At 37.5% G+C, this 23,007-nt stretch overlaps 1 protein-coding gene across 1 annotated transcript in view; it reads left to right on the top strand.

The window, feature by feature from the left end:
* Positions 1-23,007, top strand: part of LOC150079912 (uncharacterized) — a 66,993-nt gene that overhangs the window by 8,080 nt on the left and 35,906 nt on the right. Inside the window, exon 2 of the mRNA XM_090383589.1 lies at positions 1,013-1,596. Coding sequence (XP_090239715.1) covers positions 1,013-1,596 — 584 coding nt within the window. The remainder of the gene's footprint in view (positions 1-1,012; positions 1,597-23,007) is intronic.

Genomic DNA, 23,007 nt, shown 5'->3' with positions numbered 1-23,007 from the left:
GATTGGATTACTGTTTATCTGGAAATTTGGGGTGGTTTGATATTTATAATCAAGCTAAATAAAAAAAGAAATATGAAAATCTGTTCACTGAAAATCTTTTGATACAGGTGGACAATGGCGAAGCTAATAGGCATTTTTGCAGTTTATACATTTGTGAACATGCCTAAAAATTCATGATTTTATGGATGAATGCCAGTTGACTGTACTATTAGTCATATGTTGAGCCTATTGACATTAAATAACAATTTTTAAGCAGAAAAAGGTGTCTGCAAGTGTTGAAATGAGCTACTTCACTAGAGGTTAGTTGAAGGTAATTTATCAAATTTTGTCAGAGTACTCATGGGAGAAGTCAAAAAAATTGGTAAAAATTTCACAATTCCATATCTTTTGCTTTACTTATCATAATCTTTTTTTTTTTTAAATATTATTCTTTGGGTCTCCTGTTTCTTGAACATTTGTTTGTTCCGAAATATAATATTTGCAATTCATTCTCTCTTTGATATTATATGCAAGTTGTCCGAAAATAACAATTCCAATATTGTTATACTATACTACGACAAAGGTATGCTTCATATATAAGCATACAATTTTATTTAATTCCTATATTGACTTTCTCATTTTCCCAGCATCAGTACAACAATAAATTTCAGCTCATAAACTGATATCAAAGTTTATTAATGTTAACTTACTGGTGCATTCTTTCATTCTTAGTACAGTACTAATTAATACTGATACTAAAAAACAAAATAAGTTATAGAACTACTAGATATCTTACCAGATTTTAAAATATTTTTTAATTTATAAGAAAAAGTTTTTTTTTTTTTTGTGTTTTCAGTACTGAACTATTTACAGTTCCCCTCTCTCCACTAAAAAATGGTATTATCTTATGTTTCTATTTTAGAAATCTGAAAGCAACCTCAATAAGTTATTAGAGGCTGTTTGATTAATATTGTACAATTATAGGCATGTGGAATCTTTGGGTTTAAATAAAAATTCTGTTTATTATTTACAGATATAATAGATTTGAGTGAGCATCTTGGCCGATCTGAAAAAGGGATATTATTAGACACAGGAAGAGTTCTGTTATCTGAGAGTTTAGCAGAAGAACTTATAAGTAAATATGCCATAGAACATGGCAGGGAAACTGTGTTTACTATTCAGAAAGATTTACAATCTTTATTTGAACTTCCTTTACCTTTAATACAAAAATATGTGAAAAAACAAATCAATGAGAGAGTTGGAAAGAACAGAAAATGGAGTCGCCAGAAGTTTGAAGAGCGGATGAATGAGATAAGAAATAAAGTAATTAAGGAAACTTCAGAAAATTATCCAAAATGTATTCCTGGGTATGAAAGCAATACTTCAGCTACAAAAAAAGGCATGACCCCTGTTAAAGTACTTCGCATAGGTGATGTACAGAATTATGATGCAGAAAATGCCATGCCACTGTTATTAATCCAGCCAACACCAAAACGGAAAGCAAAGCCAAAAAGTCAGGAACAAAAAAGGAAAGAAGTGGAAACTCGATTACAGCAACAATTTGTTCATCACAGGAATTACGTTGCTCCCTTGCCACCACCTATTACATCTTGGCAGGTAATAGGTCACTTCTTTTTGATAAAATTTAATAAAAATGATTTTGATTCATTTTGATCAAACTATATACTGAAATAATTATCTTGAATATTACTTAAGTTATTTAATTTATACTGAAACATAAAGAGCATATAATGTTCATTGGGTCAACATGTTCAAACTCGATAGACTGTGTCAGGAATATATTGGTTTAAATAGTCCACACTGATTTATATCCCGATCCAAAGATACCCCAGGAATCATCCGTAAACTGAAATGGTCGTGAATCAGCATTCTCATTATCTTTCTGTAGTATACTCACAGTTCCTTTTGGGAATTCCTTTAAGAATATAGAATTGAAGTTAAGAAAAAAGACAAAATATTTCTACTGAATTAACTTGATTAAGATAATTGTATTTTACTAGATACCTCAAAGATCATTATGGGGGATTTGCACAGATCTTTAAAGAACAGCAGCAATTTATAAGCATACCCAATCTTTCTTGGTATGAGTACTCCCTTTTGCTAAAACCAATCTTGTTTCTCTTCTTTGCACTCATTCTGACATATTTCCTAAAATGTGGCTTCCAAATTTGTATGTTATATTCAAGGTGCAACCTAACCATTTCCTTATACAATTGAAAAATCACCTCTTAGTCTCTGCTAACAAAAATTTCTGTATATCATTGTTAGAAACCCCCAATGAGCTGCCGTAACAATTTATATGTACTGGTCAGAAAACTTCATAGCATATTGGAAAATTATCCTAGATCTTTTTCATTTTCAACTACCTTGAGTTTGGTGCTATCAGAATGGTAGTAACTATGCAGGAATTTTCAAAATGCTATAAATACTATATGTATACCCTTTTTCAATTAAATCATCATGTAATATGTCAAAACAGTGAATGCAGGAGTCCAAATTGGCGCTGTACAGACAATCATCATCACTATCCTAACACCTACTTGTACCTACGCTTCCTGAGCAATAAGCTCATCCATGCTTTATTCCTCTATCCTATCAATTTTAATCTTTTGATTCTTAATCATATCCTCCATATGATAAATCAAACATTGAGGATATGTTACAGCCTCTGCCCCGAAGAGGTGGATATCCACTATCTAGAGCTCAATTAAACTTTAAACTTCAAAGGCAAACTTCTATATTGTTCCAGCCAAATTAAAACTAAACATTTAAAATTCATCAATATATTTTTATATTTTATACTTTTTACAACATTTTCTTTTATACAACTATAAACTCTAAAATCAATATAAAACTCTAAACAATAAAATTCATCAATATATTTTTGTATTTTATACTTTTTTTCAACATTTCCTTTTTTATACAACTATAAACCATAAGATCAGTAAATTCCAATTCCAACTAAATCTCAACTCCATAAAAACACAATTTACATATATATACAAATTTTTACAATTGTCTAATCCTACTTACTTCTCTAGCGAACTCAGCAAAAGCTTCATTCCATTCTCTATTCTTAAACAAGTCACTCCAGGTGTATGAGTCGGAACCAGTCTGCCTAATTAACATATTCCTTGGTATATCATATCTTACACACTGCTGTAAAATATGCTCTGTATCCTCTACCATCCCACAAATACATATATGTACATGAATCCGCTTGCAATAGTGTATGTGGATCTCCAGCAGGAGAGAGAGCTAGCTGCTCACAACATGAGACAATAGCCATTAATTAGTGTTGGCAATGTGATGCAAGGAAGCAAAGCTTATACAGTACCAGCTAAAAAAAAAACGTTTCCTCATTCCTTCCAATAATATGTTCAAATCCTCCTTAAATTTATTTAAACTACCACCTCCACATTACTAGGCTGGACTTGGTGTATCATGGCTTAAGTTGCTCATCTGCCTTAAAAAACTAACCAACCAACCAACACTAGTTGGAGGTATTTATTTCAGTAATTGATTACTCTTTGGCTACATTCAAATTTCTGCATATCTGTTTTACAACTGTCCTTTTCCAATTTAAATTTATGCCCCTTTGTGTGTTTCATCTGAGAAGAAGTAAAGTTGATACGAGGGGTTTCCAAAAAGTAAACACAATTTTTCTCTTAATGATGTTTAATAATACGAAGTTGAAATTACACACCAAGAAATAAGTGAACATGCACTACTTCTCCACAAAGTCTCCAGTTTTATTGATGCACTTGCCCCAACGATGGATCAGTTTATCAATACCAGTACTGAAGAAGTCCATGCCCACATGCAGTAACCAATAACGCACCGCATGGTGAAATGTTTCCTGAAAGCAGTTCATCAGGCGGTGCAATAATGCACCGCCTGATGAACCAATAATGCACCGCATGGTGCATTGGTTCATGGTTCATTATTGGTTCATAAACCAATAATGCACCACATGGTGAAATTAGGGAGGATGTGACAGAGTTTCCGAATGATTATGGCGCAACCACTCATGAGTGGTGTGGAGTTGCATTGTCGTGAAACAAAATTACGTCGCTTGTCAGGAGTTCTGGTCATTGCGTCAGATGTTGGTTTTCACTTTTTCCAATTTTGCACAGTATAGCTGTGCATTTATTGTTCCTCCCTTCGGCAAGAAATCCACCAAAAGAGCCTTGATGATCCCAGAACACTGTGGCCATGACTTTTCGGACACTGGGAACAGTTTTGAATTTTTTGCGCAGAGGTGATTGTGGATGTTTCCATGTCATGGAGTCTTGTTTGTTCTCCAGGGTAAAGTGATGAACCCACGTTTCGTTGGCTGTGACTGTGAGTGAGAAAATCCTCTCCTTTGTTGCTGTATCGCAACAAGTTCTCCAGACACATCCCCAAGCGTTTTGCTTTGTCCTCTGACAATTGTCGAGGTACCCAGCAGCAGCAGCACACCTTTCGAAAGCCAAGGACATCGTGAACAGCCAACTTCATGTTCACTATTTATGCAATTTCATGCAGTTTCACTTGCCTGTTTTCAAGAACGATGCACTTAATGTGCAAAATGTCTTCTGTCTTGCTCGATGAAGGTCTGCCCGCCCACCCGATGTCAATCTTCAATGTCAACGTGGCCTGCTTTAAATTCATTGCACCAAAAACACACCTGCTTCTTTGCCATCACCTTTTGCCATACACAGCAACCAGTTCATGGTGAATGTGGAGAGGTGATCCCTTGGAGAGGTGCGTGTATATGTTCAGCAGTGTTAGGTTCAGTTGGTCTTTAAGCTTGTCTATCAAGTGTCCTCTATTATCCATGTGAGCAGATCCCCATAGTGGATGATGTGCATTGAAGTCACCAAGAAGACAAAAAGGAGATGGTACTTGTTTTATAAGGCCTTCCAGTTCTTTAAATCTGTAGATATTGTTAGGTGGAAGGTGTAATGAAACTAGAGTTATTGTTTGTCCTACTGCTACATGTACTGCAACAGCTTCTAAGTGGGTCCGAAGTGGAATGTTTCTATCTGATATTTTATAATCCACTGAATTGCAATGCCTCTGTGTGCACGGCTTGAAGAATTGCTATCTTTTCTGTAGGCTGTATAATTTTTAATCACATAAGCTACCTGTGGATTTAAGTTAGTCTCTTGTAAGCAAATGGCTACAGGGTTATATCGTGAGATCAAATCATAGATATCATCAGTATTACTGCGTAAACCTCCAAAATTTCATTGTATAATGTGCTGCATTATTTGGTTTTAGAGAGGGAACAGTTTGCTTTTGATAATAATATTTAGTCTTTTGCTTTCTAGGAAAATAAGGAAGGGCGTCCTTAATCTGTACTCTCTTCTATGTCATTGGTTCCAATAGGTGAGCATCTAGTTCCCGTTGTTGTTTTCTGCATGAAGATCAAGGAGTGTTTTTTTTTTCTTGTGTATTTACATTTTCGTTGTCCATGTTCCTTGAATTTGATTGTGGCGATTCAGTGGCACGTTGTCTTTGCAGTTTCTTTTGTATTTTATCACATGATGTAATTTTAGATGGAACTAAGCTTGGGTTATTGTTTGTTTCATCAACTGAAACAGGTTTGTTAGTAGGCTTATTTGCGAACAGTACAGATCGTGTACATTCTGCAATGGATGTGTTAGGTGAGATTGACACCTCTGTTTGGGTTGCGACAGCTAGAAAATTTTGGGTTGCAGAAGCATTGCCCCAATTTGACATAGTTACCTTAACTTGCCTTATTGCTTGGTATGATACTTCATTTTCAATCTTATACTTTGGTATCTTTTTTTCCCATTTTCCATAGATCACATGATTTTGAATAAGCTGGGTGACCCTTCTTGTGGCGCCTCCGTAGCCAGGTGGGAAGGAGCAGCAGTGCGTAGCACACGCTTCTTGATTAGACCGGGGTTCGAGCCCGCGACCACCAAATATGGAGGATGCGGAACGGTCAGGGAATGACCACCGCATATCCCTGGAGCAATATGGCCTTAGTTGCTAATGCTCCTAAAAACCAAATAACAAGCAAACAAAATAACAAGCGACCCTTCTTGCAATTTGGACATTCAGGAGACTTTTGTGTACACTCTGCTTGAACATGATTTTTTGACCCACAATTAGGACGTAATTTTGCCTTTGCAGGTTGTTTGGGAATGACCAAATTTTTGGCATTCGACACATCTTAAGGGATTCGGAATATATGAATGGACTCGGCAGTGCAGATACCCTACCTTAACTGAAGTTGGCAAATTAGGCATACTAAATGTCAATAATATTTTGTGTTGGAACAAGTTTATCATTCTTCCGGATCATAATTTGCCTTGCTTGTGTTACTTTCTGTTGTGTAATTCCAGAAATATCATCTTTTCGGTGACATTCAAGAGATCCCACTCACTTATCCCACCTTTTGAAGAGTTCAATGTGTTATGTGCATCACTTTGATTTGTCCTCCACTTACAGAGGACATTTTTAATAATAATTCTTAATTGCCTTGCTTGTATAGTTTCAATTGATAGATCTCCTTGCTGAAGTCGTTTTACCAATTTTGGTGTACCTGCTGCATTTTCGAGACATCTCTGGATAACAAAGGGTGAAAGTCTTCTTACCAGCTGAATTGATAATGAATACATTATCAGAAAAGTTGGCGGTTCTGATTTGTTAGAATCTGTTCTCATTCTTTTTGAAAGACCTATATCGTGTTCCCTTTTACGTGTGTCAGTATGATGAGAGCCTGTTGGCTCTAGTGGTGGATAATCATTTCAATACATTGTTGCTCCTTTTAGCCCCCCTGGGAAATGGACTTCCTTCTCCCAGGTTACCGGCCTGCCACGTGGAGGCAGGAGCAGTGTCAACCAGTGACCAAGCAATCAGAAAAATAAGAAAGCAGTTAGTTGCTAGTGGAGGTAGATTGGAATAATGATATTACCATTTATCGAAAAAAGGCGCGTAGCCACGAATTTGCCAAGGGCACCAAAAACCTAGCTACGCCTCTGGTTTTCATCATACATTTTGTCTCCATAAATCTCTGATATTTTCACAAACTCTGTATCAACTCAAACATGGCTCTTATAGGTAACACAATGATTATAATCACTATCCTCTCACACTGGGTTGAAAAGGCCTTAATTTCATCAATAATGCAAGAAATTTTTTTTGGACTTTTAGTCAGTCTCAGGTCAGGGTTGCATGAATTTTTCTCCTGGACATTTGGATTTTCCATCCAGCAAACCGACTAAAGAAAATTCTCAATTAAAAACATAATATACTGATGCCTCATAGGCTTAACTGCACTGGTGCTAAACACACCTAACCCATACCATGTTTAACAATAAAGTATAACAAAAAGTTACATAATATAAGACAACTTTGAAATTTTAAGACAACGCCCCAGAACTTGTAACCGTGTCAGCGTATTCTTAGATATACACTCTGTTGTATGTCTGCAAACAGTTCGTCAAAATTTGAGTACGGTAACGCAGCTTTTCACAAATTAAATGATCAGCCTGTGTAAGTCTTTAAATCAAAACTCAGTGCCAAAAAATACAGTTTTTAGGCACCCTGCAAAATTTGCGAACGATACTAGTTATCGTAGCCCCTCAACCACTTCACCCAAATGGTAGCTTTGCTACTGTGAAAGCCATTGGATTTCTCAACTGTAGAGCTATTAGTACCGTCGTAGCGCCGAAAGTTTGAGTAGCTGCAGTAATTGTGATTTCGCAGTACACTCAACGTTATTTTACCGAAGCCGAATTCTTTATGTTGGCTTCCATTTACCTGCACCGCACTTCTCATATCTGCCTAGCAAAATGAATAATAAAAAAAAAGTGAAGCAATTCTCAATGCAGTGTCTAGCAGAGTCTAAATACAGTACTACAATGTAAAAGCTAAAAATACATCAAAAGGGAAAGATAGATCACATTTAACAGTTATACATTCTTTAGTCACCAGAGGGTACTGATGTTTGATATAGCGTAAATTAGGACAGGTGATAAACGAACATCGTTGCAAATATGTATGCACTATTGTACTTAAAATTAAAATTCTGAGAAGCAGCAACAGGTATTTGAATATAAATCATGCCCGCAGCCACTGGGAGTTGTGGATGCAGAGGTGTGGTGGACGATCAGTATGAAAAGGTGTGTTGTAATTTTTTTTTTTTTTTTTAACCTTTAGCATTTGTGTGTAGCTGAAGGCTATTTAACAAGTTAACACTTGTTAAAGAAAATCCTGTTCTCACTTTTATTTATCGTTGAATTCACTTAACAGAGCTTAACTATGAATTAATAGAAACTGAAGCTTTTGTTATTTAAACCATGGGAATATCTGAGTAGCCAGCAGATAGGAAGACCGTGAGAGCAGCTTACGTGTCATCGTAATATATGATATTCTCTAGAAACATCAACTGTATCCTAGATGGGCATTATTATACAGATTTCGATTATTTTGTAAAAATAATAATAAATAAGAGCTGTCACCACTGAGATGATTTAGTAAAACTTCAAATGTAATTGCAGGGAAACGATCAGTAGTCCCGTTGCAGAGAAAATCACCGACACAAGAAAAATTCGGTAAAATCTTCCTGAATTGATATGAAAATAAAATTTGCAATGAAAAATTAAAAAGTACTTACGGTTTTAACGGTGATTTTTAATATATATATGTACACATAAGCACCTCTTGTGGGGGGCTAAAGTCCCAGAACATTTGTTTTATATAATTTGCACTTTATGTTTTGACTAAAACGTCAAAAACATAACAGTGGAACATACAAGCACCAATTTGAGGAATTATTAAAGTTTGAAAATGGCAGAAGGTTATCAAATTGTAGCAGGATACTGAAAGCAAAGTGGAGGAGAAATTGTTGAAGTTAAACATAAGAAAAGCACCTGGGGTGGATGGGATCTATCCAGTTATATTAAAGGAGGCGGCAAAGCAACTAAGCAAACCCGGGCTGCCAGAGTAGCTCATGGTGTATTGTTGATGATATATAGGAATTTTTCTAGCAGGCATAAGGAGGTGATTATTCCCTTGTATAAGGCAATGGAAAAACAAGATGCAGGATATTTCAGAGACTGCTGGGAGTCATTGCGGTACAAGTAAACACATGGGATGTGTTAGGGTAGCTAAGAATAGAAACAGGTGCATGTATACCTGCGTGTACACCAATGCTAGGAGTTTGGTAAATAAATTTGATGAATTTGAGGTATTGCTCAAAACATCAAAGGCAGATATTGTTGGGATATCAGAGACGTGGTGTCACACAGATATAAGTAATGCGGAACTGGAATTTGGGGAATACAATGTGTATAGAAAGGATAGACAGGACAGGAGGGGAGGAGGGGTTATGCTATTAATTAAGAAACACATAAAAGTCCAAGGAAGTGAAGCCAGTCGACATCGATGGACAGGGCAGTGTCGAGTCAGTTTGGTGTGACATAAGCATAGGGAAATCAAAATTGAGAGTAGGAGTGTGCTATAGGCCTAATGACTCTGATGAGTATAATAAGATATTGTACAGGGAAATAGTGGGCCAGTAAATCAGAGAGTCTTATAATGGAGGATTTTAATTTCCCAGATATTGACTGGAATTTGTGGGTTGGTCACTCGCACACTAGCAAGGCTTTTGTGGATTTATTGGATGATTGTTTTCTACATCAGCATGTTCGTGAGGCAACAAGAGGGAGCAATACTCTTGATCTGATTATCAGTAGTGATTCTTCATGCATTAAGAATCTGCAGATAAATGAACCACTAGGTGGCAGTGATCACAGTGTGTTGAAGTGGGATTTACTCAAGGAGGTAACTACCATCAGAGGTAAAGGGAAGGGTTTTTGTTTTCGTAAAGGCGACTGTGATGGTCTGAGACAGTATTTAAATTCTATACAGTGGGACCAACTGATGATGTTACCAACAGCAAACTCAAAATGGGAAGCATTCAAGGAACTAATCTTGGAGGCTACCAAGCTTTACATACCAACTAAGAAATATTGTTCAAGGTTTAGGCCTAAATGGTTGTCAGATGAACTAATGAGACATGTGGCAGAGAAGAAAAATGCATGGGATACATACAAATTAACGGGTGACATGGAAGCCTATGATAGATATAAGTTGGTCTGTAACCAAGTCACAAAGGAGATTAGGCAGGCAAAGGCAGACTACGAAAAATCCTTGGCAAAGGACGCAAAGAAAAACAGAAAAGAGTTCTTTACATATTTAAACTCAAGAAGGAAAGGGATGAATCAGATTGGTCCACTGGATATTGATGGTTCAACAGTTGAGGATCCTGCTCAGGTGGCTAACAATCTAAACGAGTATTTTGCATCTACATTCACGCATGAGGAGTTATTCAGGAAGGAGAATGATGTAGGTAAAGTAAACATTGGCAGTGAGCTGGATGATTTTGTAATAACTGAGAGGAAAGTGGAGGAGAGATTGTTGAGGATAAACATAAAAAAGGCACCTGGGGTGGATGGGATCTATCCAGTTACATTAAAGGAGGCAGCAAAGGAAGTAAGCAAACCCCTAGCCATAATTATGAGAGCTTCTTTGGACTCAGGGGAGGTACTCATAGACTGGAGATGTGCAAATGTAACCCCAATTCACAAAGGAGGTTCAAAGGCTGACACAAGTAATTATAGACCTGTTAGTTTAATTCTGTTCCAGGTAAATTAATGGAGGCACTGGTTAAAGAAGCACTGCAGGATCATCTAGACAAGAATTCAGTTATAGCTAGCAGACGCAGCATGGTTTTGTTAAGGGCAGGTCTTGCCTGACCAATTTGATTGGATACTATGATGTAGTCACAAAAGAACTGGATGCAGGGAATAACTTTGATATTATATATTTGGATCTTAGAAAGGCTTTTGATACTGTTGCACATGGAAGACTGCTGCACAAATTGGAGCAGTGTGGCATTGGAGGCAAATTGCTGCTATGGATAAGGGGATGGTTGAGTGGCAGAAGACAGAGAGTGGTAATCAATGGACACTGCTCAACGTGGACTAATGTTATTAGTGGAGTTCCTCAGGGTTCAGTGTTGGGTCCGTTGTTGTTTTCGGTGTTTATGAATGATATTGATGATGGGATATCAAGTTTAATGTCCACGTTTGCAGATGATACAAAGGTTCGCAGGGTTGTTAAGGACACTACTGACGCTATGCTGCTGCAACAGGATCTGGAAAGGTTGAACAGATGGGCTGAGAGGTGGCAAATGAAGTTTAACATTGACAAATGTAAAGTACTACATATGGGAAACAGTAACCCCAGAGCAACATATCAACTCTGCGGTACTACACTGACAGTGGTGGAGAATGAAAAGGACCTGGGGGTAATTGTGCAGGCAGATATGAAGTTCTCTGAGCAGTGCAGACGAGCTGCAAGAGTAGCTTATGGTGTCTTGTCAATGATATACAGGAATTTTTCTAGCAGGGATAAGGAGGTGATTATTCCCTTGTATAAGGCAATGGTTAGGCCACATCTTGAGTACTGTATACAGGTCTGGAGGCCTCATTTCAAGAAGGATGTAGAGCTGCTGGAACGGATACAGAGAAGGGCAACAAGATTAGTGAATGGAACAAAGGGTTGCTCTTACGAAGAAAGGCTTAAGTTTTGCAAATTACAGAGTCTGGAGACTAGGCACCGGCGAGGTGATCTGATAGAGGTGTATAAGGCTTTGAATGGTTTGAGCATGCTCAATGCCAATGGGATTCTTCATCTTGCTCAGAATAATCACCTCAGAGGGCATAAATTCAAATTGAGGAAGGACGGATGTCGGATAGATGTGCGGAAATTTGCCTTTGGCCAGCGAGTGGTTGGTTGGTGGAACTGACTTCCATCACTTGTTGTTGAAGTTGATAGCCTAAACAGATTTAAAGCTCAACTGGACAGGTATTTCGAACGAACGGAGGGGTGAAATGAGAGTGGTGTGTGTTTTTTTTTTTTTTTTTTTGGCTGATGCTGAATAAGCTTGCTTTCTTGCATCATATGCCTCTACTAATGCTAATGGTCAGGCCACACCTAGAGTACTGTATACAGGTCTGGAGGCCTCATTTTAAGAAGAATGTAGAGCTGTTTGAACGCGTAAGAGAAGGGCAACAAGATTAGTGAATGGAACAAAGGGTTGCTCTTATGAAGAAAGGTTTAAGTTTTGCAAATTACAGTGTCTGGAGACTAGGCACCAGCGAGGTGATCTGATAGAGGTGTATAAAGCCATGAATGGTTTGAGCATGCTCAATGCTGATGGGATTCTTCCTCTTGCTCAGAATAATCACCTGAGAGGGCATAAATTCAAATTGAGGAAAGACAGATATAGGATAGACGTGAGGAAATTTGCCTTTAGCCAGTGGGTGGTTGGTTGGTGGAACAGACTTCCATCCCTTTTCGTGGAAGTTGATAGCCTAAATAAGTTTAAGGCTCAGCTGGACAGGTATTTCGAACGAACAGAGGGGTGAAGTGGAAGTGGTTATTTTTTATTTATTTATTTATTTATTTTTTGGCTGATGCTGCATAAGCTTGCTTTCTTGCATCAAATGCCTCTACTAATGCTAATGGTAATGCCATAATTATGAGAGCATCCTTGGACTCAGGGGAGGTTCCCACGTACTGGAGATGTGCAAATGTATCCCCAATTTACAAAGGGGGATCGAAGGGTGACACGAGTAATTATAGACCAGATAGTTTAACTTCTGTTCCGGGTAAAATAATGGAGTCGCTGGTTAAAGGTGCATTGCAGGATCATCTAGACAAGACTGCAGCAATAATTCAGACACAGCATGGGTTTGTTAAGGGAAAGTCTTGTCTGACAAATTTGATAGGATATTATGATGTGGTTACAAAGGAACTGGATGCAAAAAATAATTTTGATATCATATATTTGGATTTCAGGAAAGCTTTTGACATTGTTGCGCATGGAAGACTATTGTACAAATTGGAGCAGAATGGTATTAAGGGTAAGTTGCTACAATGGATAAAAGGATGGTTAAGTGGGAGAAGACAGAGTGTGGTAATCAATGGGTGCTGCTCTTCGTGGACTAATGTTATTAGTGGAGTCCCACAGGGTTCGGTGTTAGGTCCACTGTTGTTTTGTATATTTATCAATGATATTGATGAAGGTATATCAGGCTTAATGTCGAAGTTTGCAGATGATACAAAGGTTGGCAGGGTTGTTAATGACAGTAATGGCAGTGTGCTACTGCAACAGGATCTAGATAATTTGGGCAGATGGGCTAAGAAGTGGCAACTGAAGTTTAACCTTGACAAATGCAAAGTACTGCATATGGGTAGACGTAACCCCAGAGAAACGTACCAACTGTGTGGTACTACGCTTAAGGTGGTAGAAAATGAAAAAGACCTGGGAGTAATTGTGCAGGCAGATATGAAGTTTTCTGAGCAATGCAGACAGGCTGCCAGGGCAGGTCATGGGGTTTTGTCAATGATATATAGGAATTTTGCTAGCACGGAGAAGGAGGTGATTGTCCTCTGTATAAGGCAATGGTCAGGCCACGCCTTGAGTACTGCGTACAGGTCTGGAGGCCTCATTTTAGGAAGGATGTAGATTTGCTTGAGCGTGTACAGAGAAAGGCAACAAGATTGGTGAGGGGAATGAAGGGATCCTCATACCAAGAGAGGCTTAAGTTCTGCAAATTGCAGTGGCTGGAGACTAGGCACCTGCGCGGTGATCTGATTGAGGTGTATAAGGCCTTGAATGGGTTGAGCACGCTGAATTCTGATGGGATCCTTCCACTTATTCAGATTACGAACCTAAGGGGGCATAAATTCAAATTAAGAAAAGACAGATGTAGAATAGATGTGTGGAAATTTGCCTTTAGCCAGCGGGTGGTTAATTGCTGGAACAAACTTCCATCTGTCGTTGTGGAAGTTGATAGGTTGAATAAATTTAAGGAGGAACTGGACAGGCGGTTTATGTGCATTAACAAAGCAGCTCCAATTGAATATCATTAAAGTCTTGCTAAACGGCAATTAATAGTGGTCTGGGTTGGAAATTTGTAATAGAATTCCACTACATCAGATTGCTGATTTTCGTTACAATATTTCTACAAAGATAAAAATATGTGAATATATATATATATATATATATATATATATTTTTTTTTTTTGTCTTGCAAATTTATTTATGAAAACAATATATATATTTTTAAAATAATAGAAGAATACATTATATATATAAAATAAATAATATAGAGGCAATATGGAAGAAGCGTGTAAAAAAGAGCAAAGAAACAAATAAATGAACAAGGACGAAAGTGGAAGGAATATGTATCCAAAAAAAATTTTTAAATATTAAATATAAAGCAAACGTAGCCAAAGTTATAAACCAATAAATAATACATTTAGTCCGGTGCTACATGACAGTGCCGAGAACAAAACATGACCATTGTATCTAGTCTTGTCAGAGGAGCCCCTGGATACAACAGCTATGAATATTACTGCATTTCAAAAAATTCATAATATTGACAGTTTCTATATATATATATATATATATATCAACAGTGGTTTCAGTTCTGCAATTTACAGTGTCTGGAGATTAGGCGTCTGTGAGGATATGAGGTGTTGAAGGCATTGAATGGATTTATTCAAAGTAAGTGCAATACTGATGGAATTTCTTCCTCTTTTTTAGACTACACACATGGGGGAGCATAAATTCAAATTGAGAAAGATTGGTTGCAGGACAAATGTGTGGAAGTTTGCTTTCAGCTAGTGGGTTTTTGATTGTTGGAGCAAACATCAGGGAAGAACTAGATAAACTGTTGGAGTGAATGGTCAAGGTGATGTGAAGTTTAGTGATAGTAGTTCTGAAAAAACACAGCTCAGTTTTGCAGGAGTTTAAATAGAACACTTTGTGGAATAGAACACATGTTTATATACTATCTTATTTTTAACAGTCAAGTATGTATATGGCATTGCCGATACATACTTTGAACTTGGACTGTGTTTTGGTGCATTTCAAGGCCTATATTTACATAATTCATATTATTCTTACTTACAGATTTAGAATTTTTAAGCTAGTGAAAAATTATTATATAAGGAAGATGGGTATGAAGTAATAAGCTGCATGACAGGAGAGACTGCTTCTACAGGGATGGGATACACTTAAATAGAATGGGTCCAAGAATATTTGCTGATGCTATCCAGGCAGTGTTAGGTGGGTTGGAAAACTGCTAGTTTGGGAGGATTCATAGAATAAAAGATTAACAGTAGCCGCAGGCAGAGGTGCGAGTGATTCTTGCACTGCTTCTATTATATTGGAGGGTGGGATGCTGGGGTTTCTAGGGACTGGTGAGAGTCATCACGGAACAAATAAATACATGGGCTGTGTTAGGGTAACTAAGAATAAGAATAGATGCATGCATACTTGCATGTACACTAATGCTAGGAGTATAGTAAATAAATTTGATGTGCTGGTGAAAATATCAAAGGCGGATATTGTTGGGATATCAGAGACAAGGTGTCACTGATATAAGCAGTGCAGAATTGGGGATACATTTGCACATCTCTAGTCCGTGGAGTCCAAGGATGCTTTCATACTTATGGCTAAGGGTTTGCTTACTCCCTTTACTGCATCCTTTAATATAACTAGATAGATCCCATCCACTCCAGGTGCCTTTCTTATGTTAACTTCAACAATTTCTCTTCCACTTTGCTCTCAGTTATTATAAAATCATTAAAGCACCCTGTTACAGTCTGATAAACTTCTGGCATTTTCCTCCCTTAATAACTCCTCATGTGTGAATGTAGATGCAAAATACTCATTCAGTTTGTTTGCTATCTGAGCAGGATCATCAACAGTTGAACCATCGATATCAAGTGAACCAATCTGATTCATCCCCTTCCTTCTAGAGTTTACATAAGTAAAGAACTCTTTGCTGTTTTTCTTTACATCCTTTGCCAAAGATTTCTCGTAATCTGCTTTCGCCTGCCTAACCTCCTTTGTAACTTGGTTACAGACCAGCTTATATCTATCGTAGGCTTCTGTATCACATGTTAATTTATATGTATCCCATGCATTTTTCTTCTTTGTCACAGGTCTAATTAGTTCATCTGACATCCATTTAGGCCTAAATCTTGAACAATATTTCTTTGGTGGTAAAAAAAAGCCTGGTAGCTTCCAAGATTAATTCTTTGAATGCTTCCCATTTTGAATTTGCTGTTGGTAACATCATGAGTTAGTCCCACTATATAGAATTTAAATACTGCCTCAGACCACTGTAGTCACCTTTACAAAAGCAAAAACCCTTCCCTTTACCCCTGATGGTAGTTACCTCTTTGAGTAAATCGCACTTCAGCACACTGTGATCACTGCCACCTAGTGATTCCTTTATCTGCAGATTCTTGATGCATGAAGAATCACTACTGATAATCAGATCAAGAGTATTACTCCCTCTAGTTGCCTCCTGAACATGCTGCTGTAGGAAACAATCATCCAATAAATCCACAAAAGCCGTGCTAGTGTGTGAGTGACCAACCTACAAATTCTAGTCAACCTCTGGGAAATTAAAATCCCCCATTATAAGACTCTCATTTACTGGTCCACTCTATTTCTCTGCACAATTGCTCATTATACTCATCAGATTCATTTGGCCTATAACACACACCTACTCTCATTTTTCCTTTCCCAGTGCTTATGTCACACCAAACAGACTCAACATTGCATTGTCCACAAACATGAATTGGATGCACTTCCTTAGATTTTATGTTTCTTAATTAACAGCATAACCCCTCCTCCCTTTCTGTCCTGTTTATCCTTTCTGTACACATTGTACTCTCCCAAATTCTAGTCCTGTACTGCTTATGTCTGTGTGACACCATGTCTCTGATATCCTAACAATATCTGCCTTTGATGTCTTGACTAACACTTAAAGCTCATCGAATTTATTAACTATGCTTGCTCCTAGCATTGCTGTACATGCAAGTATACATGTACCTGTTTCTACTCTTAGTTACCTTAACACAGCCCATGTATTTTCTTGTTCCACTATGACTCCCAGCAGTCCTGGAAATTCCCATTGCCTTGCTTTCCAGGCTGCTGCTCAATTGCATTTCAATAGAAGTAGTGCAAGAATCACTTTTACCTCTACCAGCGGCTACTGTTAATCTATTAGTCTGTGTATCCCCCCCCAGCTGGCAGTTTTCTGACCCACCTAACTCTGCCTCGATAGCATCAGCAAATATTCTTGCACCCTTTCTATTTAAGTGTATCCCATCCCTATAGAAGCAGTCTCTCCTGTTAACAAGCACAGACCAGGCTGAGAAAAATTCTACCCCTTCAGCCTTGGCCAATCTCTGTAGGGCCGAATTGATTGACAATGCTCTCATCATATACTCCTTCCTATCGTGTCTCCAGTCTTAAATATACTTTGGAATAGTATATTTAAGACTGGAGGTCACTCCTAAAAAAAAGTGATTGAACTTATAGAAAAGTTTCAAGGAAGAGCAACCAGGTTGGTGAGGTGCACTGTAGAAGTTGTTGACTGCAAAGCTTGGCATCTAGACACATTAGGAAGATGTGATTGAAGTCTATAAGTTCCTGAGGAGAATCAGTAAAATGATTGAGGCAATCTTAAGGAGTAACAAAGTTGGATCTCAATAAGTTTATCTTTGGGCAGTATGTAAATTACCTCCTAAACGTGGCTGAGAAGGGGAATCGGGTAAAGTTCAAGACAGGTTTTGATGGTTTCCTTTTGGTGAAGGAAAAAGTGAGTGATTGAGGATTTTTATTTTATTATTTTGTGTGTTTATGATATATTTTTTGGGCAGTTGTAGAAAAGTGTGCTTCCTTCTACCGTCTAACTGTTCTAATACTATTACAGTATCAGAAATGTATTTAAAAAATTTTTTTTTTTTTTTTTTTATGAAAACTGGAATTAATATATTTTCTGCATAATATTTATATTAGTATTTGTTCTTGTATTTATATTAGTATTTTGTTCTTGTATATACTCTGACACAACCACAGGTCAGAGGAGTTTACAATAAATCATGAATACAGTTAATTGTATTTAGCAGTAAAAGGCTTAAACCACGGTCCACTCAAAAAGTGTGCTATGACACTCCCACTCCTGGCCACTCGGCTATGTCAGGCCTGCATCAGTTTGTTGCTGTTTGCTTCATCAGCCAAAAAATAAAATAAATAATAATACCAATAAATAAAAAACAATAAACATAAAAGATAAAATAAATAAAAAGAAAATAAACTGATTCCCTCCTCATATAGGTAACTGTTTGGCTGATCTTTGAATTTACTCCAGCTGTCAGCCTCCACTACCCATAGAGGTAACTTATTCCAGCAAACAACTCCTCACTGGCTAAAAGAAAACTTTCAACAATCCAGTCTAAACCTCTACCCATAATTTGAATTTATGATCCCTAATTCTTGAATCATTTGTAACAATGAAAACTTCACCATTCATTTTATTATTCCTCTCATAGCCGTATAGGTCTCAATCAGCTCAAGCTCTTTAGTCCACATATTTGAAGACGTTCCTCATATGGGAACTTTTTTTTCAGATCTCACCAAATTGGTTGACCACCTTTGGACCCTTTCCAGAAGCTTAGTGTCTTATTTGAGGTGTGGTCTCCATACTTGGACACAGTCTTCCAAATGTAGAATGGAATTATGACCTTTCTATCTCTGCAAGCAAATGTTCAATAGATTATTAATAATACACCATGGTCCTTCCTTTCTGCCTATCTATACTGCATGGAGAACTTCATTTTCACTCATATCATAACTCCTAAACCTTTCTTCCTCTGTTTTTTTTAATTCAACCCCATCAACTTTTTATCTTGAAGTTGCCATTCCCCAAGTGTAAGACCTTGCATTTTGCCACATTCAATCATAGCTGCCGCTCTTTTGACCATCCCTGAAGCCTGTCCAAGTCATCCTGAAGGAGTACTGCTTGCCAGTGATCATCAGTTCTCCCAGTCTTGACATCATGCCCACTAACCCTCATTGATGTCATTTATGAAAACTGGAAGCAAAGTTGGTCCCAGAACCAGTCCTTGGGGGGGGGGGGTCACACTTCTAACTTTAGACAGATCTGAAGGGCAACATTAATCACAATTCATTGACTCCTGCCCTGAAGCCACTTTGCAATCCATCTTAGAATCTTACTGGTGATTCCAGCTTGTTTCAGCTTTTGAGGAATGCTTTGCTAAAATCCAAATAAACAATATTGAAATTACTTCCTATAACCAGCTCATGAGTAACCATGTCAAGATTATTATTTTTATTATTATTATAATCCATATGGTGCAAGGAAGCCAGATGCTTATGCTGCACAGATTAAAAAAAAAAAAAGAGAGAGAGAGAAAAGTAGAAAGGAATCACTAAGAAAGAGAAGAATAATGATATCCAGCTCGGAACCCTGGGTGTGCCAAGACCATACTCACCAGATGTGAGCCCCAGATTCATTAAAGATGATTTAGCCTTAACAAAATTGTATTATACGTCCTTCTGAATTCCATTTTTATTTGAACTATCCTCTGTTGCGCTCTTCGTTGTTGTCTCCATGATTTTTCTTACTACTGAAGTCAAACTCATCAGTCTGTAGTTATCCATTTTGCTCCTAGAACTTCCTTTCTGTATTAGCGGTACAATGGCACATCTCTAGAAGAATCTCTCCCGAGTCCAGTGATGCCCTCATAATTTAATTTTAATTGTTCAGTGCACTCTCTCACTGTCTCCCTTAAAATTACTAGGTATATGCCATCAACTTGAGGAGCCTTACTTGTCTTTAGACTCAAAGGTTTTTATAATAAACAACCTTATGTAATTTCATTTTGCTAATTTCATACTGCTCAGCCTCATTCACACAACCTCTCCTCACCATGGAGGGTCTTTCATCTGTAAAGAACAATATGAAGTACTTATTAAACTCATCAGCTGGGTTTTCAAAGGCTTTTTCTCATCCATTATGCAAGGGTCTGATGTCATTTGTTTTCTTCGTATTCACATATGGAAAAAACACCTTGCCTCCATCCTTTGCTTTCTGAGCAAAGGCAAAGTATTTTTAATACTCTGCCTTTGCCAACCAAAACGTTTCCAAGGCACTCTTAAATATCAACTTGCAGCTGCTTATAAATGCTTTGGCAGCAACAATGCATTTAATATCTCACAAATTAATTAATTCCAACAATTTTTCATCCAGAACCAGGTGAAAAACATTTCTTAGAAATGCTGCATAAAAATTTTAATTATTAACTTAAGATAATATTTATATTATAAATAAACAAGTCATTATATATACATAGACAACATTATATCAGAAAAAGTAAATGATCCCTAGTGAATGATTCAGGAGTAATATTGAAAAGAAAATGGTCAGAGATGGTCTGAATATTATTATACTTGATAATATTCAGACTAATTGTAGCACAATAAAGAAATAAGATATGAAAGAATAAAATTTTGATTCTGTAATGAAAACTTATTCATATTATTCATTAAATGCATGTAACTACCTAGAAACCTTCAGTCTGATCAACGATCGCCAGTATGGATTCCATCAGTTTCGATCCACTGGTTTATGTTACCCATCTATGGATAAATTCAATGGCAAAGTTTGGTGAAACACAAGCAGTTGCTCTTGACATATCAAAGGCTTTCAGTCGTGTTTGGCATAAAGGTCTTCTAAACAAGCTCTAAACTTATGGTTTGCCAACTGTTTTTTGTAATTGGTTGTCCAGTTTTCTCTCTGATCGCTCACTGAGGGTGATGGTAGATGGCTCTCTGTCTTCTAACTTTTCCACTGATTCTGGTGCCCCCCAAGGTTCAGTTATTTTCCTCTTGTATATTAATGACTTTCCATTGACTGGAAATCCTATCCATAGTTTTGCCGATGATAGCACATTGCATTCCACTTTCCATTTTGAAAAACCTTGCCCTGCTCAATCAGCTTCAACTTCTCAAATATCAGCTACCAATTCCTTAAATGCCAATCTTCAGGTAATTCTCCAGTGGGGCAAAGACAACTTTGTTGATTTTAATCCTTCTAAAACTCAGTCTTGTCTTATATCTCGCAAAAAGGATTCTTCTGCACCTATGCTTATCTTTGGTGACACTCCGATTTCTAGGCAAAATGATATCTCTCTTTTGGGGATTACCCTGACTTCTAATCTCTCTTGGCACAAGCACAAATATTGCGTCCTCTGCATCTAAAAAATCTGGTTTTCTGTTTCGCTCTCAGCATTACTTTTCTTCCAAACAGCTGTTCACTCCGTACAAATCGCAAATCCACCCTACCATGGAATATTGTTCCCACATCTGGGGTGGTGACCCCAAAACCTCTCTCAGGCTTCTAGATTCCATTCAGAAGAGGGCAGTTAGGTTAATTAATGACCCCTCTCTAACAGAGTCTCTCCACTCTCTGTCTCATAGACATACTGTTTCTGCTGCATGCCTTTTCTACAGATACTTCCATGGGCACTGTTCTTCTGAATTGGTGGCGCCTCCGTAGCCAGGTGGGAAGGAGCAGCAGTGCATAGCACACGCTTCTTGATTAGACCGGAGTTCGAGCCCGTCACCACCAAATACAGAGGATGCGGAAAGGTCAGGGAATGACCACCGCATATTCCCGGAGCAATATGGCCCTTGGAGCATTAGCAACTAGGGCCATATTCCCGGAGCAGTATGGCCCTAGTTGCTAATGCTCCTAAAAACCAAATAACAACAACTTCTGAATTGGCTTCTGTAATTCCCGCTCTCTCTCTTTCAAAACAGTCCGAACGCATGCTGCCACCAGCCAACCTCCATTTACTGTCGAACTTCAAACTCACAGAACCAACTTTTCATCTTCCTCGTGTATTCATTCAACTGCCGTTTTCTGGAACAACCTTCCTTCACATGTATTTCCTGAAAATTACAGTCTACAGAAGTTCAAGTCTAATGTCAACAAATATCTTCTTTTGTCTTCTCAACCTCCAACCCAAGCACGGTACTAAATACCATAGGTTCTAATACTTCTCTTGTTTAGGGTTTTTATAAAAAAAAAAGAAAATGTAAATTTTCTTGCTGTTTCCTGATAGGGCATAAATAGAATTTATATAACTGGGTCAACTAGTTATATGAATTCTATTTATACTCTATATCACTGGGGAAAGCCAAGTTTACAAGTTCATTGTAAATGTATCAGTGTATATATCATTGCTGTTTTTATCATTGTAAATGTATCAGTGTATATATCATTGCAGGTTAGATGTCACAGCATTCATATTAGTGTAAGGACTTGCAGCAGTACTCCACAACCACAGCAAGTCCTTCTACTGTATATTTATTATTAAACTAGGAAAACTAAATATGGGATTAAACCAGCATTATTTTAGATATCATGTACTATTTTTATTATTATTTTTTTTCATATAGTTTGTCGTACTACATCACCTTAGAGTCTGGCGCCTCTGTAGCCAGGTGGGCAGGAGCAGCAGCGTGTAGCACACGCTTCTTGATTAGACCGGGGTTCGAGTCCGTGACCACCAAATACAAAGGATGCGAAAAGGTCAGAGAATGACCACCGCATATCTCCGGAGCAATATGGCCTTAGTTGCTAATGCTCCTAAAACCAAATAACAATAACAACAATCTTAGAGTCTGCTACTCATATAGCAACAGTTTAAAGTAGCAACCATACTGGAAATTTGGTCTTGTGAGGGACTTCATGCAAGGGGGATTTTGTGGGTAAAATAGACAGCATTAAATTATTGAAAGTTGCTGTAACAGCAATATTATGGCACCATATGAATAAATGGTATAAATGATTTGCTTACATGGAATGTACTTCAATAATAATGCCATACATTATATAGCATATCAGACACAGGAGCCTATTAGAAAATTTTGGATGAAATATCTTGAAACATTCACTTTATAGCTCAAACAGTCATCTGATTTTTACTTGTTTCCACATTAAAGAAAAAGATAAAAACATTTTCAAGGCTCATAACAAATATTGATGTTTGGTGAGAAATTTGTGACTATGCTGAAAGACT

Source organism: Mastigoproctus giganteus, chromosome 10 (genome assembly GCF_048544385.1).
Source record: "Mastigoproctus giganteus isolate SK-2022 chromosome 10, ASM4854438v1, whole genome shotgun sequence".
NCBI classification, from domain to species: Eukaryota; Metazoa; Arthropoda; class Arachnida; order Uropygi; family Thelyphonidae; genus Mastigoproctus; species Mastigoproctus giganteus.
This window is presented reverse-complemented; position numbering and strand designations above follow the sequence as displayed.